The sequence below is a fragment of the Vulpes lagopus genome, chromosome 1, assembly GCF_018345385.1.
Source record: "Vulpes lagopus strain Blue_001 chromosome 1, ASM1834538v1, whole genome shotgun sequence".
NCBI classification, from domain to species: domain Eukaryota; kingdom Metazoa; phylum Chordata; class Mammalia; order Carnivora; family Canidae; genus Vulpes; species Vulpes lagopus.
Genome location: NC_054824.1, coordinates 20,821,593 through 20,836,493, shown reverse-complemented (window position 1 = coordinate 20,836,493; position 14,901 = coordinate 20,821,593). Strand labels below are relative to the sequence as shown.

At 32.7% G+C, this 14,901-nt stretch overlaps 1 protein-coding gene across 5 annotated transcripts in view; it reads right to left on the bottom strand.

Moving 5' to 3' along the window:
• The window catches only part of EPHA7 (EPH receptor A7), a 170,104-nt gene that overhangs the window by 17,527 nt on the left and 137,676 nt on the right, over positions 1-14,901 (bottom strand). Inside the window, exons 6-10 of one of the 5 annotated variants that reach the window (XM_041769621.1) lie at positions 13,343-13,467; positions 10,166-10,349; positions 5,282-5,390; positions 4,577-4,632; positions 556-669 (exon numbers count right to left, since the gene is read on the bottom strand). In XM_041769621.1, coding sequence (XP_041625555.1) covers positions 556-669; positions 4,577-4,632; positions 5,282-5,390; positions 10,166-10,349; positions 13,343-13,467 — 588 coding nt within the window. Of the gene's footprint in view, positions 1-555; positions 682-1,164; positions 1,986-4,576; positions 4,633-5,281; positions 5,391-10,165; positions 10,350-13,342; positions 13,468-14,901 lie in introns of those variants that run through there. The other 4 variants (XM_041769634.1, XM_041769615.1, XM_041769630.1 and 1 more) reach the window with 4 other exon arrangements.

Below are 14,901 nucleotides of genomic sequence, written 5' to 3'. Positions count from 1 at the left end.
CTGCTAAATTTAATGGAGTTGGACCCAACATGGATAATTACTATGAAAATATGTTGTATACATAGGAAATAACATTCCTTGTAAATAAGTCACATATATTAATTTTCTGCATGGAATTAAATGGCTGATACCTACAAATACATGAAAAAAAGATAAAATTAAAGCCTGGTAAGAAGACGGTAAATCAAGTAAGAGGAAATGTATATTCCAGCAAAATTCAGCAATATTAAGAAATTTAATATTAATTAAAATAAAATACTAAGTCATTTCCTAAACAACATTCCAGAACTATTATGAAGTAGCTTCCAGTAGAATGATATGTTAAAAATCCAACAGAAGACAAAAGATGCACAGATTCTCTGTGCCACATGCTTCTTTTTCACTTTTTTTTTTCCTTGAGCTCTCATAAACAAGTACAGCCTCATTGCTTCCAACAGTTCAGGTAAATGCAAAAGTTCTATACTTGAGGTATAATTATTTGCCTGTCATTATGATGTATGACTTTCGATCCTGGCTAAATGGAACAGCTGAACAAGGAAGCTACAACAGCCTTACCTGCACCAATCACACGCTCAATTTTAATACAGGAGGCATCTAGCTCCTTGGCGAATTGATGGACAGCTCTATTTGGGTCCTCATAGGTTTCAGGGTCAATGTAGGTTTTGGTGCCTGGAAATTTAACTGTAATGATGTAAGAAAGCATGACTGTGATGAAGCAAAGCACTTATTGTGCAGTCAGCCCAGGAATTTCATTATGCAGAGTGCTCCTTGGAACAGTGAACTTGCTTCCACATCACCTGATTCACAGCAGTTTCAACAGACTACTTCAGTCTGTTGGCGTATAGGTATTATCTGCAAGCTTCTATAGGTAACATAGGATCCAGCTCATAGGTTACTAACTGAATTGCTTTTCCAGTAAATCAACAAAAGACATCACCAAAATTCTCTGACATGACTCTTATCAGAGTGGAGGTTTAATTAAATTCACTGCTATCATGGCATAGTTCAAGCCATATTGAGGTTTGTAATGGACTTGGAAACACATTTGTAAATCTATCAGTCAGTCAATCAATCAAATTAATACACTGGGAAAAGAAGACATTTCATTTACAGGTAGCCTACTACACTGACAGCAATATTAAAAACATTTAGACATCTTACTTATTCCTTTGATTTATTTTCTTAAAGACCAACCACCGTTGACATATACATAAAATTAGTACAAGATGTGAGGGACCGCTATCACAGAATCAGAGAGAAATCTACTAAAGACACAGTTTCATCTTCACCTTGAAGGGCAGTAGAGGCCAGATACAAAATGCAGAGTAAAGTTAGAAAATTTACAATATTCCTGGGATCTGCTAACCATGTATGACAGCAATTTGAAAAGGAATGGTTTATATGAACTTTCAATTATAAGGCTCTGGAAAGAGGTAGCCAATATGCCTCAGAAAAGGTAGTCAAAATTCAAACAACATAGAATCATCTTAAAAGTTAAAATTCGTCTTAAAATGCACCCAGAAGCATGCAGGTAACAGATAATGCTATGTCAACTTTAAATCAAATTCAATTACAATAATGTATTCCAAATCTAATCATTTGGTTAAAGACAAAGATAAGATAGATAGGCATATATTTGGTTATATTAATGCAATAAAAAGAATTACACTATATCCTCAAAAAAACTTTATTGTTTTTAACAAAGCCACTGAACAATCTTTTCATTAAATCTTACTATTTTGAGAACAATATATTTCTTTATGTATTACACTGCAGCCTAACTGTGCTTATGTCATTACATTAACTTAAAATTATATTTTAAAAATAAACACATAACAAACAAAAAGAAGCAGAATGTCTAAAGAAAATGGGATTTAAAAATCTTGATTTATTCTGTTGTAGTTGATTGTTTATCCAAAATTGATTGTCTTAAACAATTATTGTTGCAGTTTATAAAACTGACAGATGCTCATTTGTTACTAAAGCTGAACATGAAAAAAAAAACACAAGAAGAAAAGAGAGAGGGGATAGAAAGAGAAAAGATAGAAGAAGGAGTACAGGGAAGAGGGGGAAAGAGAAAAAGAGAGAAGGGAAGAAAACAATAGGTTAACCTCCTAGATTGGCAGGCAGATGGAGAATGAGCCATCTTCTCCCTTTTTATTCTTTCTTTCTTTCTTTCTTTCACTGTTTTTTTTTTTTTTTTTTTGGTTTTGTTTTGTGATAAGGGAGCTAGATTGGAGGTAACCTTCTGCATCTCAAATGGGTCTCTGATGGTTCTTTATTCAAGCTGTCATAAAACATTTTGACAGGCCAGAGCAATTTTGGCATAAAAACATGAAATACTGCCCAGCTTGGATTCAAAGACATTGTTAGAAGAAATGGTAGGAGGAAACAAAATGTAAATTGGAATTGCTTCACTAAACTTCTCCATTGTGTTTATATCTTTAAATGTAGCATTTGGGGCCATGGAGAGTTGAGGGCGCCTGATACAAATGACTGGACATTCTATTAAATTCAGTGCTCTAAAAGCTAGTTAAATGGTTGCTTTCATGTTCCTGTAAAAATTCAATCTGGTGTCTTAGCACCTAAGAAAATTGTCTGTATACTAATGAAATAAAAGGACACTGACTTGTAAATAGCTGGTGACCATAGCATTGTGCTTTACGTATTTTAGATACAGCTATAAAATCAAATAAAATGCCTGGTTCTCATCAAATGACAAGAAAAGATATCTTTGTAAAAAAGGTGATTCTAAAATATCCAGGATTTACCAGGAGGGGATATTGTGAAGTGCACTTTGGCTTTTCATTACTCATCTAAAAATGGATGTTCCGAAGTAAGGAAAACATTAACATAATTTCTGAATTTGTGGTTTGTTGCTTCTCTCAATTTAAGAGTATAAGCTTTTTTGTGTTTTAATATCTCATTTACATTTCTCACAAGTGTTAAATATCTTAAAACCACCATTCATATTTTGCTCTAGAGATGAAAACTGTTTTTATATAGTAAGTTTATCTTGTCTATGTCAGCAAGTAAAACATGCGGCTCTATTTTTTTCTGATTACAAACTTGATGTCAAAGGTAAAAGAAGCAAATGGCATCAAAATATTAAAACTGAGTGATGACAATTTAACATAAGGTTATACAACATGTTTTAGATATGCCATGTTTCAATTTACCTTCTGCATTAACCTGAAAGCTAAAAGCAAATAAGCTAAAAGGTATTTGATAATTTGGGGATATCTCAGATATGCTCAATAACGGAAAGAAAAGTGACATACTGATGAAGGTAAAATTAAATGACTCTGTCATAAAATTATTCACAAATGGGTAGAATTGGGCATTTTCGAAACTGTAGGTTACTATTCTATATACATTTTAAACTAGATATAAAAGTTTAGGCATTCAGGTTTCAATCTGCTCCTTTCTGTTGGGGAAGTGTTACAAATAATTCATGTTGTGAAAGAGAAAAAAATGTAACCTCCATTTTTTCTATGTATCTTCTATAAACTGTCTATGGCACTCTCATCACTGATAATAGTAATGATAATAACAATGTGCACAATTTGTGTCTTTAACCCACACATTTTCTTGATTGATGTTTATACATTTTTGTGACTTTAGAATGGGTACATGGCAGTGTCTTTTTAGATACTGACAAAGTAATTTGATAAATGACACTATAATTGATGTAATTCTTAGGCCAATTTATCTATCCATGAGAAATTTTAGTAAAGATTATGCTACCAAGAAAAATAATAAATGCAATTTTCTTTTAATCTTTTCAAGGATTAACAATAAAAACAATAGGCTTGTAGAAGAACATCATTAATTGTCCGAACTAAAATCATATGATTGTGAGGTTTTTACTTTGGCTACATGAACTAATAACATTTATTTGCATAGCTCTCATTTTTTTACTTGCCATCCACATTGCAATAGGAATAAGATTAACACAGATGGGCATCTGTTTTGTTGGGTTTCTGAAGATCTCATCAAAATATGATTTCTATAATCAACTTTTAAGAGTCAGGTAACCCAAATCCTCAGAAAAACACTGGAAAATTGAATCCCATTATTATGTAATTTATATCTGGGGCAATATCTGTCTGACAGACAATGTATGGTAGCTGAAGAGAAAAGGCTCCATAGCTTTGTCTTTCGTGGTAGCATCACCCACTGGGTGGGAAATCAAGGGTCTACCCTTCTAATTCCAAATGGATTCCTTAGCTAGAATATGGGCAATACAACAATTAATGGAGTATTGTTACAATGGTATGAAACACTTGGGCCTATTTTGCAAAAAGAAAAATCGTGACATAAAAGTAGCTAAATATCCTACAGGAATATTAAAATCTCTTGTGAGAGATTACATTTCTCAATCTATTTTATGATTTTAAAATTCACATCATATGATTTTCATTCTAAATGTCTTGTTCAAATGCTTTAAAGCAACATTTGAGCTCATTACATATTCTGAAGCATGAGACATTAGGAATTTATTCATGCCAATACTAACAACCAGGTGTCTGCATTAATTGGGGTACATAATAATAAAGAAAAGCCAAACACTTACAATGAAAGTAAAGCTCTTCATCCCCTTCTTGGTCAGCTTTGCTATAACCACAGTGCCTAGAAAAAAATCAGATTTGTGATGATCCCAATCAATGATCCTACTTTATATATTTAAAATTCAGTACAACATACCTTAATTCTTTAACAACATGCTAGTTAGAGCAATAAACAAAATACAGAAACTTCCTGTCCATAGTTATGGACTCATTAATAATAACATACTAACTTATATGATTAAAAACATACAGAATATAAAATCTTTGTGTGAAACAAAATAGAAGGAACATAGTTCATAGATTTAGATTTATCAGTAAGTGAATAGTTGCTTATACCTTTTTCTGAAAAACAACAATGACAACAACAGATTTTAAATGGTCTCCACAGACCAGTAAGTGAAAGCATACATTTTCCCCCAGCTATCTCCTATATTTATTATGAAAACCTAACTAAAAGTAACTAATAAAAACGCATCCAAAAGAAATTACAATATTCATTGCTCTTAAATGAAAGGCAGTGGATGATTAAACTCACATTGTATTTTGACCTTGGGAGAAGTGAAATTTACTGACCTTTAATATTTTATATCAAAGAGCTTTTGCATTTACTTTCTAACATTCTAATACACTAAATAGTAAGTAATAGGCTGACATAATCCTGAAAAATCAATACATTCTGTGTTAAAGATTAGAACAAATTTGTGTTCTACCTTCTTCCAATGATGAAGCCAAACACCATGAACACCAAAATGATGGTCCCTGCCACTGCAACCACGGCAATTATAATAACAGGATTCTGTTCACTGGAGACGGCTGTTGCTAGAAAGAGAGAAAATAGGCTCAAAAACACTCAATACCATGTAAGAACTTGAGAGGGCAAACAAAATCTTGTGCATAAGAGATATCTATGCTTTGTAATTTACCTCTAATTTTAAATAAATGCATTATATTATAATAATATAAATTTAAATAAATGCTTATGTTTTGCATTTTGAGGGTGTGGCAACGACAATACTTTCATCTATTTTATATTTCTCAGCTATGAAAGATACTTATAAAATGCCTTTATTGAATGGCTATCCCCCGCTTAGCTGTTGAAAACTTAGTTATGAATCAATGGAGAGAGATCTTTGATCTACAATCGTTATTAACTTTCCATCTTTTCCCCAGCAAGGTATTCGATCTCTGTGTCTCTTCTTCTGATATGTTTAAAAAGGAAGCAACACATACTGTTAATTTTTTCAAAGCATCTTAAGTGCTTTATCTCTCATACCATCAATATAAAATAAAAATAATCATGGGTTCATAGTAAATCTTCCTGATTTTATAATGTACCATAATTCAGGAAAAAGATAAGCAGAATTATTTGTACTCATTTGACAAAGTATGCTATACACCCAATTGAGAGTTTAGGTTAGAGATGAGGTAGGCTATTTATGAGAGAGCAAACTCTTTGGAAATACTTTAAAATATTTTAGCATTATCTAATTGCAGATACTTCCTGTACAATGCTAAGTGATTCTTCTAAGCTTATTAATAAGACAAGCCTAGCTAGACCTTTCTCTTGAGAGTCTCTTTGGGAGCAGTGTATGTTTACATGTCCTTTAAAGCAGGCCCTGATTCCGATTCCTCATCAAGTCACATGGCTTTCTCACTTCCATTTTTCCAAATTAGAAAAGTTTTACTTACACGATAATTCATAATTGTCATATTTTCCCCAGAGTATTATATTTTCAATACCAGTGCAGATTTCATGAAACAATCAAAAGAGTGTAAAAAACAATGGAAATGTGTATTCCAACAAATGATCCAGTTCCAAATATCATTTAATTTATAATGTCAAACTAATATAGTTTGCTTATTGTTGAAACAATCAACAGCTGTAATCTTTAATATAAGGCCGGATGGAAAATACTACTCCTTCTCGGTGGCAGCAAGGGACTAGGTCTCCAGAGCAGTAAATTATATGTAGGCAGAGTATGTCTTGCCACAACAAGCAGCATGAAGCTTTCTCTGATTGGCTCTTCTCTATTTATCTATGTTCTTCTCTTGACCACTCATTTCTTAATTTTGTATTCCTATGCTAACTATAGATATATTTTATATCGAAAAACAGTGAAGTAGCTCCGGTGTAATTGACAGTTTCTGAACAAAGGCATATACACTCTCCCTAATTCACCACCTGCTGATTAGCTCCCTGAGGGAATTACACAAGGAAGGAAGGTTGGGAAAGAAGAAAAAGAAAACTTTTAGGCTTTAATTTCTGAATTGCAGCTATTATTCTACAAAGAAAAACTTTCAAGTATTTTTGATTTTTGGTTTGGTTTGGTTGTTTATTTCAAATTTTTATCTATCTTTCTATTCCCCCCTCTCTCTATATATGAACAGAGTAGTTCATAACTACTGTTCATAAGGGAGGAAAACATTATACGTCTATGTGTAGAAATTGTTTCCATTCAGTCTATGTGTCTCATGGGTCTAATTCTTTGCTTGTCTTAGGCTTCGTTCTGTGTTAGTGTCAGAAACATAACTCCAATGAGAAAATTGAACTCAAGTGAATGATGATTAGAATTTGTGAATATTTATACGTTTTTATATATAGACAGGGTCACACTTTAATCTTTCCACAGTCAACATTTATGGTTAATATTTTCATCTATTTCATGGGTAATAAATTTTAAAAGTAATCTTTAAGTGCCATAATCACCACACCATGGTTTTATCATTGTAAAAACACTAGGATTGACTCTGAAGAGATGGGGATTTTAGGATATATGTGCAATGGAATAATCTGTTTAATTTCCCTTTTCAAACACTGCTCAAGGGACTTCTCTTTGGTGGCATGTTCTCTTTTTCCCTTCTTCCAAGCATAGTGGATCACTGTTTCCTGATACTCCGATAGCATTGGGACATGCACTCCAATGCTTAATTGTATAGCAGAATTTGTGTACAAGTCTCTCTCTTTCAAAGTACTTTCAACAGAGAATAATTGTGTCATGTGTCTCTCTGCATCTCTAATTCTTAGCACAGTACCCTGCTTGCAAAGGGTGGTCTGGAAACCTAGTGGTCCCTCAAGAGCTTTTCAGAGGATCTGCAGGCTATAAAACTATTTTATACGATATGATGTTATTTGCCTTTTTCACACTCATATGCTCACAGGTGCATAGTTGAGTATTCTGGAAGTTACATGACATGTGAAAACATCATTATTCTGATGGCAAATGAAATATTTGTTTGTGTGTTTGAAACTTTTCTCAGTTTTAATTTCTAATGGTGAATATTGATAGATATAACCGAAATAATCAAAATCTCTTTGGAGATCCTCAGTATTTTTTAGTAGAACAAAAGCTTGGGAATGGCTGTGCTAAATAGTAAATAAAAACTAACTTTCTGCATGTACTCTGTGTGCATTAACTTAGGTCATATTCAGAATACCATTGAATTAGGTATTGCCATCCTAGCAATTAGGGTACATGAACTTATGCAGTCTTACAACTGGATATAGTGGAGCTAAGATGTGAAACCAGAAATATGCCTACTGCACTGATTGATAGTGGTAATCTGCTCTATGTTGATAATTGTGAGGTATTCATTCCTTGCTTCTTTACTGAGTGCCTTCTACCTGTCAAGCACTGATAGTAGGAACTGGTATGACAATAGCAAGGGAAAATATATGGATTATACTTCCATCAACTTTATATTCTAGTGGAAGAGAATATTCTGATGATAAAAATTGCAAATTCTTTCCAGTGCAAAAATTTAGTTTTAACATTAATTTCATATGATCATTCAGGTTCTACTACTGCATCTTACTTTCTTTGAATCTTATTTAATTTTTAAATAATGAAAATAATATCTATGAATCTCAGGCATCAATAAAAAATAGTTTAGCCCAATATCCTCAACTTATGAACTGAACACAATGAACAAATTCATTTTGAAAGTTTTCAAACCTAGAGGTTTAACTGATAAAGAATGATTAGATAAATGTGAGACAACTAATTAATGTGTCTAACTTAAGTTTAAACTCTTCATTAGAATAAAAAAAAATCATTTAAGGTTTTGTTATATGAGAAATCACAAAGTGGTATTATGAGATCAGTCTAAAATGAAAACCACTAGAACACATTTGATACAAGACCACTCAAATGTTCAAATGTTGAAACCTTAACATAAAAGGATTTAATGTTTTTGTTGCCATTGAACTTAGATGCTCTCATTTTTAATCTTAGATACTCCACTTTGAAAAGATAATAAAGAATAATGGTGTTAAGTTTATCAAACAAAATTAAGTGACATTTTTTCAACTGATGCCTTTGTGTCTATAATTCTATATAAATAATTTCTATTTCAAACTTATTTCAATGTCTGTTTTATTATTTGAGGTTCTGAGAGGTAAAGCTTGATTTAAAAACATAGCAACATATTTTGAAAGAAAAATGCAGTTAGTGAACTTACAGAGGATTTGTTAATCAAAGAACATTTGTCAATTTGCCTTTTAAGAGAGCCATAAAAATATTTTTCTGAAGTCAAAATAATTGATCAAAGTTATACTGATTTAATTTACTAAAAAAAAAAAAAATAATTTACTTAAAAACTTTTTACTAAAAATTGAGGAAAGAAAAAAATCACATAATAGTTTTTAGCTCATGTTTGTTTAGACTTTTGTGGGTAGACCATACTGGCAAGACAACAAGGTAACAGCTGGGTGAACCCTAGGTCTGAGCAGTAATATCAGGAGAAATCAAGAGCAAAATGCTGAAACACACCCTGATTCCTCAGTGAATGGAAGAACAACCAGGATAGTACTCAAGCTTTTCTGATCCTGCTTTCTGACAATAAACAGGGACATGCATTCCAACATATATCTGCTTATCTGTGCTACCCTATAGACACATACATTTTTGTTATGTTCTGCTGAATTATAAAACAAACAAAATGATAGAGGGGATTCAAGATACATAATGTTCTATTTTTAGGCTGAGTGGTTGACACAGAGATATTCATTTAATTATTATTCCTAATATTTCATATATACTTTGAATATATTCTCTAGGATGCTTGAAATATTTTATAAAAGATGAAAAGTGATGATAAAAATAAAAAAAAATACATACAACATCTAAGATCTTCTCTCTGAACTGCCATTATTGAAATCATTGTTAAAATCCAAGTGGCTTCAATTAACAAAGATTTTTATAGATCATCTTTCTCTGGCTCACCCTGTGTATATCCTGGCTTCATTTGGGGGTTTCTTTGAAGGAGTACCTTTGGCTGACGTAATCAGGGTAATATTGTTCTGGGTTCTATAGAAACATCTTGTGTCAGTACACAATTGAACATGTCCTGTTTCTATTTCTGACTTCATCTTTTCCAAATAAACCCAGTGTGTATTAAAGAGACTCATTTGAATTATAAGATTATAACACTGAGAAACAAAACAGCAAATTTTAAAGTGTTATTCTGTATAACCTTTACATATTTACATATTTACCTTTATATATAAAAATAATCTTAAACCAAATCAGTACCCTCATACTGGGAAAAAAATTGACAGTTATAGAATAGGAATCCAAACCAAAGGTGGTAATTACCTTCAAACATTTTACCTGTAGCTTCCTCTAGTGTAGCAACGTCAAGTCTGGGGCTGTAATTTCCATAACCAGCAGCAGTAAAAGCCCGAATCTGGAAAACATACACTGTTCCTGGCTTCAGGTTATTAATGGAAGCTGAAGTGGACTTGGTTTTTACTGTCGAATAGGTCCGTTCCCTTTGATCCTGGAAACAATATATTCAGGGAATATTTAATTGTAATTGCAACCAGGCAATCTGACAGCCAATTCTTGCAATTTATTTCAATTTGCTGCATTGTTTTTATAAAGGCTACATTGTACCCTGTGGAATATTGTAACATTGAGTTGTTTCTAAGATAATATAAAATGTAAATGTGAACACATGCCTTTGTTCTATAAATTTCAAAGAGAAATAATTTTGTTAAATCATTTATATGTTTTGAGCTTTTGCTTTGTTGGTAGAGGGTACAGTGGTGAGAACTATTTAGCCATAAATATAATCAAATGTCCTATTGAACAAAACCTGGGTACACTTGCAAAATCCATGGTTTAGTAGAGGTTTTTCCTTAATAATGTAGTTCCTTTAATATTTTTCCTGAATGTTATTCAGCAAGCAAAAGTTCATATGCACAAAATAAAGAAAGGTATTAAATAAAGACATTTAGCTAATACCACACCATATTCACCTATCAATTGCTCTCATTAAAAACTGCATTTCTCACAAAATAAAATAACAGTATTTAATGGAGTATTTTAAATTAAAATTATCAACATAAAGTTAAAGTAGTGTATAATTTATGGTTTGGCGATATTTTAAAGATCACTTAGTTCAATGTCCTCACTATTCAGAGGCCTAGAGCTTAAAAATATGTTTGTCATATTATATATGATAAGACTAAAAATTAAAGAAGTATAAAAATTCAAGAATATAAAAAACAGGGAATTCCTGGGTGGCTCAGTGGTTTGGCGCCTGCCTTTGGCCCAAGGAGTGATCCTGGAGTCCTGGGATCAAGTGCCGCATTGGGCTTTCTGAATTCCTGCATGGAGCCTGCTTCTCCTCTGTCTGTGTCTCTGCCTCTCTCTCTATCTGGGTCTCTCATGAATAAATAGATAAAATCTTTAAAAAAAAAAGAATATAAAAAATATTCCATCAAAACAATCTTGATTGATATGACTCTAATGGACTTTTTATTTAAAAAGCTAAAAACTATCCATCAAAATATATAATTTTAGATAGTGTCTTATTTGTTTTATATTAAATAGCTATGTTCTACTATGTCTGACAATAAAACTATTCATTGAAATCTGAAAATGTCAGTCTGGTTGTTTGATTTGCTTTCACATTGATATTTGCAAAAGTGTAAAGAAATGTATACTTAAACTGTATTTAGTGAAGCTAGTTTGTGATTGTCTTAATTATAATTATTTATAAAAATGTTGGTATCATAAATATACATTTATCTCAAAATAAAGAACTTGGCATAACTGATACTAAATGACATGATGATATCTAGAGATCGCATGCTTACGTACATTACAATGCAATATATTATTCTGTTCTAATAATTGTCTAATTTGTAAGTTCAGCAAATGTAGATACATTCTGTTTTTATCATGCAAAATAGAAAAGAAACTATTTGAACAAATCTATTCTAGAGTAAGGATGTGCAAAATATTTCCTTGCCCTGTGAGAAACTTCACTCTCATTTACCACTCAACATATTTTTTGAATGTATTGCATTGCTTTTGAAATCTGATGAAATTTCAGAAGACACTGACTATAAACTCTTAGAACTCACTGGAAAAGAGACATAACAAAACCAACAGTAAAACAAGGATTCCCTCAGAAACACATTTGATGGGGCAAGAAATGTACTTCCTGGTACAAAAATAAAGTGTTTAAAATGTAACTTTGGCCATGGAGGTCATTAATTCATAATGCAAATAATAACCAAAAATATAAACAATCTGAACACTGAAACTAATCTTGAATTGTTTTTTCTTCAAAGGGAAAAATGTATCTATTGCCAATGCACTATATGCATTTAAATTATTCAAACAAGTCAATTCAGCCCCCAAGATTTTCCAAAGCTTTGGGTTCCTATTTTGAAATTCTGTCTAAATGGTTAAAACGGCCATGTATGTTACAGTATCTTAGCTAACTTAAGTCGATAAGTAACAGTTGTATTAATAATAACCTTAATGTTAATTACTAATATTAATATTGGTAATAGTAATCATTCCATGTTTCACACCTTGAACCAAGTCTTTCTGTGAAGTGGAGCCTATGTAATGATTTGTGAACAGGGGGCAGCCCGGTGGCCCAGCTATTTAGCACGGCCCTCAGCCCAGGGTGTGATCCTGGAGACCCGGGATCGAGTCCCATATCAGGCTCCCTGCATGGAGCCTGCTTCTCCCTCTGCCTGTGTCTCTGCCTCTCTCTCTGTGTGTGTCTCTCATGAATAAATAAATAAAAATATTTTAAAAAATAATAATTTGTGAACAGGTGCCCATCCCCCTCCAGATGGGTCAGAAATAAACGCATGCATACACTCAATTATGTGACTATATACTAAATTCGAGTCAGCATGAAGAGATTAAAGGGCAGTGCTTGGGTTTTAGCCATCCCATTTTTCATGGAGAAAGGAGTGTGAAGAAGTGGTAGATATGATTTAGTATAACATATGTGGGATAAATTTCAGGAGGAATTTAAAGGAGCAGAATATCATCAGGAGATTCCAAAGTTTAGAGGAACTACATTATTTATTACAGAAAACATTTTTGTTTTTTCAAATTGCTAAATTATTTGAGGCCATCATCATTATCAATAAAACCACATAAATAAAATCATTAAATGCCCAAGTAGAGATCATAAAAGAACCACTTCTTTTTTCAAAAATGCATTGGGCTGTGTGGCCCCATGATACTAAAACATCTTGTATCTAATAACTATATCAAAAATCAAACAAATATACCACTAGTGGAATATTTTCCTTTGTGTAACCTAGAAACAATATATAGCAATCATAATAACGATGAACCTGAGATGCAATAGGATGGTTATTAAAAATGGCTAAAATTAACTATGAATTGCAAAATAGCTCCAAATAGTTGGCATAATGACCAAGTTCAGTCTACAGTGCAGTAGGATGACATGAGACACATCGGCTGCACATTTCAGCTGTTCTTAGCACTTACTTTCTCGTAATACTTGATTTCATATTCGGTGATGACTCCATTGGGATGCTCTGGTTCCTGCCAGGAAAGCTCGACACTCCGCTGCAGCACCCTCTCCTTCATCACTCCGCTCACTTGCGAGGGAGCTGTTTGGACAAGACATGTCAATAAACAATGAGAAAATTCACTGGATGCCTCAAATCAAATGTCACAACTGATCAGTCCCATGCTGTGCCAGTTTCATTAAGGTAAAAGAAAGCACCTTTTCATAGCTCACAATTCAGAAGCTAATGAATATTCAAACAGGACCTTATTACTGTTCATAAACCTTAATAGAAATTTAAATTAAAGTGCAAACAGCAGAAGATAGCATTGTTCAAGTTAGTGAAAAATGGAAATGATGGGGCTGAGAATGACAATTAAGCAAATGAATGCTAATTAAGGCTACAAAATATGATTTCAGATTAATCTCCAGTGATAAACTAAGTCCAAATATTTACTTCACATGCAATGGCAATACACTTTTTAAAAGAAAAAAAGTAGTTTAATACTGTGTAAGAAAAAATGATATGAAATGGCTACTTTGGCCTTCAATTAAAGGGATCACACTTTAAAAAAAAAAAACGTTTTTATGTTTTAACTGTGTGTAGGGGCGTGTGTGCAAGTGCATGCGTGCATGTGTGTGTGTATTCCCAAAGAATTCCAATTAACCTTGGGAAAAATTTTTTACACTTCATTAGGTCAAGATGCAAGAGAACGCTAAAGCTGCTGCTACTTAAATATGTGTATGAATGCACACACGCACACACACACACACACATATAGACTCACACATATAATTCTATGTAACCTAGGCTTCAAGCTTTGATAGAAGCAATTCAAGCTACAATTTTGCTCTCTCTTTCTATATAGATAATAATATGCTTAGAGTCCTTTCATTCTAATTAGTGGCATATACTCTTTTTGGTAGCTAAGACTGTGGAATGTAGCAAACTAATTTGCTCTGTCTAATTTGCTCGGTGATGATTAACTAGTTGTCTTCTCTGTCTAAATGAGTAGCTGTACTGGGTTGGCTGAATTTCAGTGGGGTCATTATGTTTCATGTATCATGCTCTATCTCATTCTGTAAAATATTTTCAGGCTGTTAATTTAATTTTCAGATGTCCAAAATTGTTAATAATCCTGCTGACAGAAAAGCAATTATATAGGGCCAAAGCTGTTTAAGCAAGCTTCTGATGTTTATCCTTTTGACTTTATTTTGTTTCTTCTACTTCTTAATATTGTCTTGTATCAATGTCTAAGAAAAAGCATTTTTCACTTCTCTCTGGCTTGGCGATTTTCAGGGAAGGACGTGGAAGATGCATGATTCCCATTTCCTATCAGATTACTAACAGAAGCGTAACTAGGGCATATTAAGTGGAGCAACTTTCCCTTTAGGGGGATGCAGCTGAAGTACTCAGCAGACTGTGTTTACAGACTAGATGCATTTCTGATATGTTTCCAATGAAACAAATTTCTAATAAGAAGTCTTATTTTGCTATAACTTTTAAAACTTGAATGTAGTGCAGAAGAAGAATTTG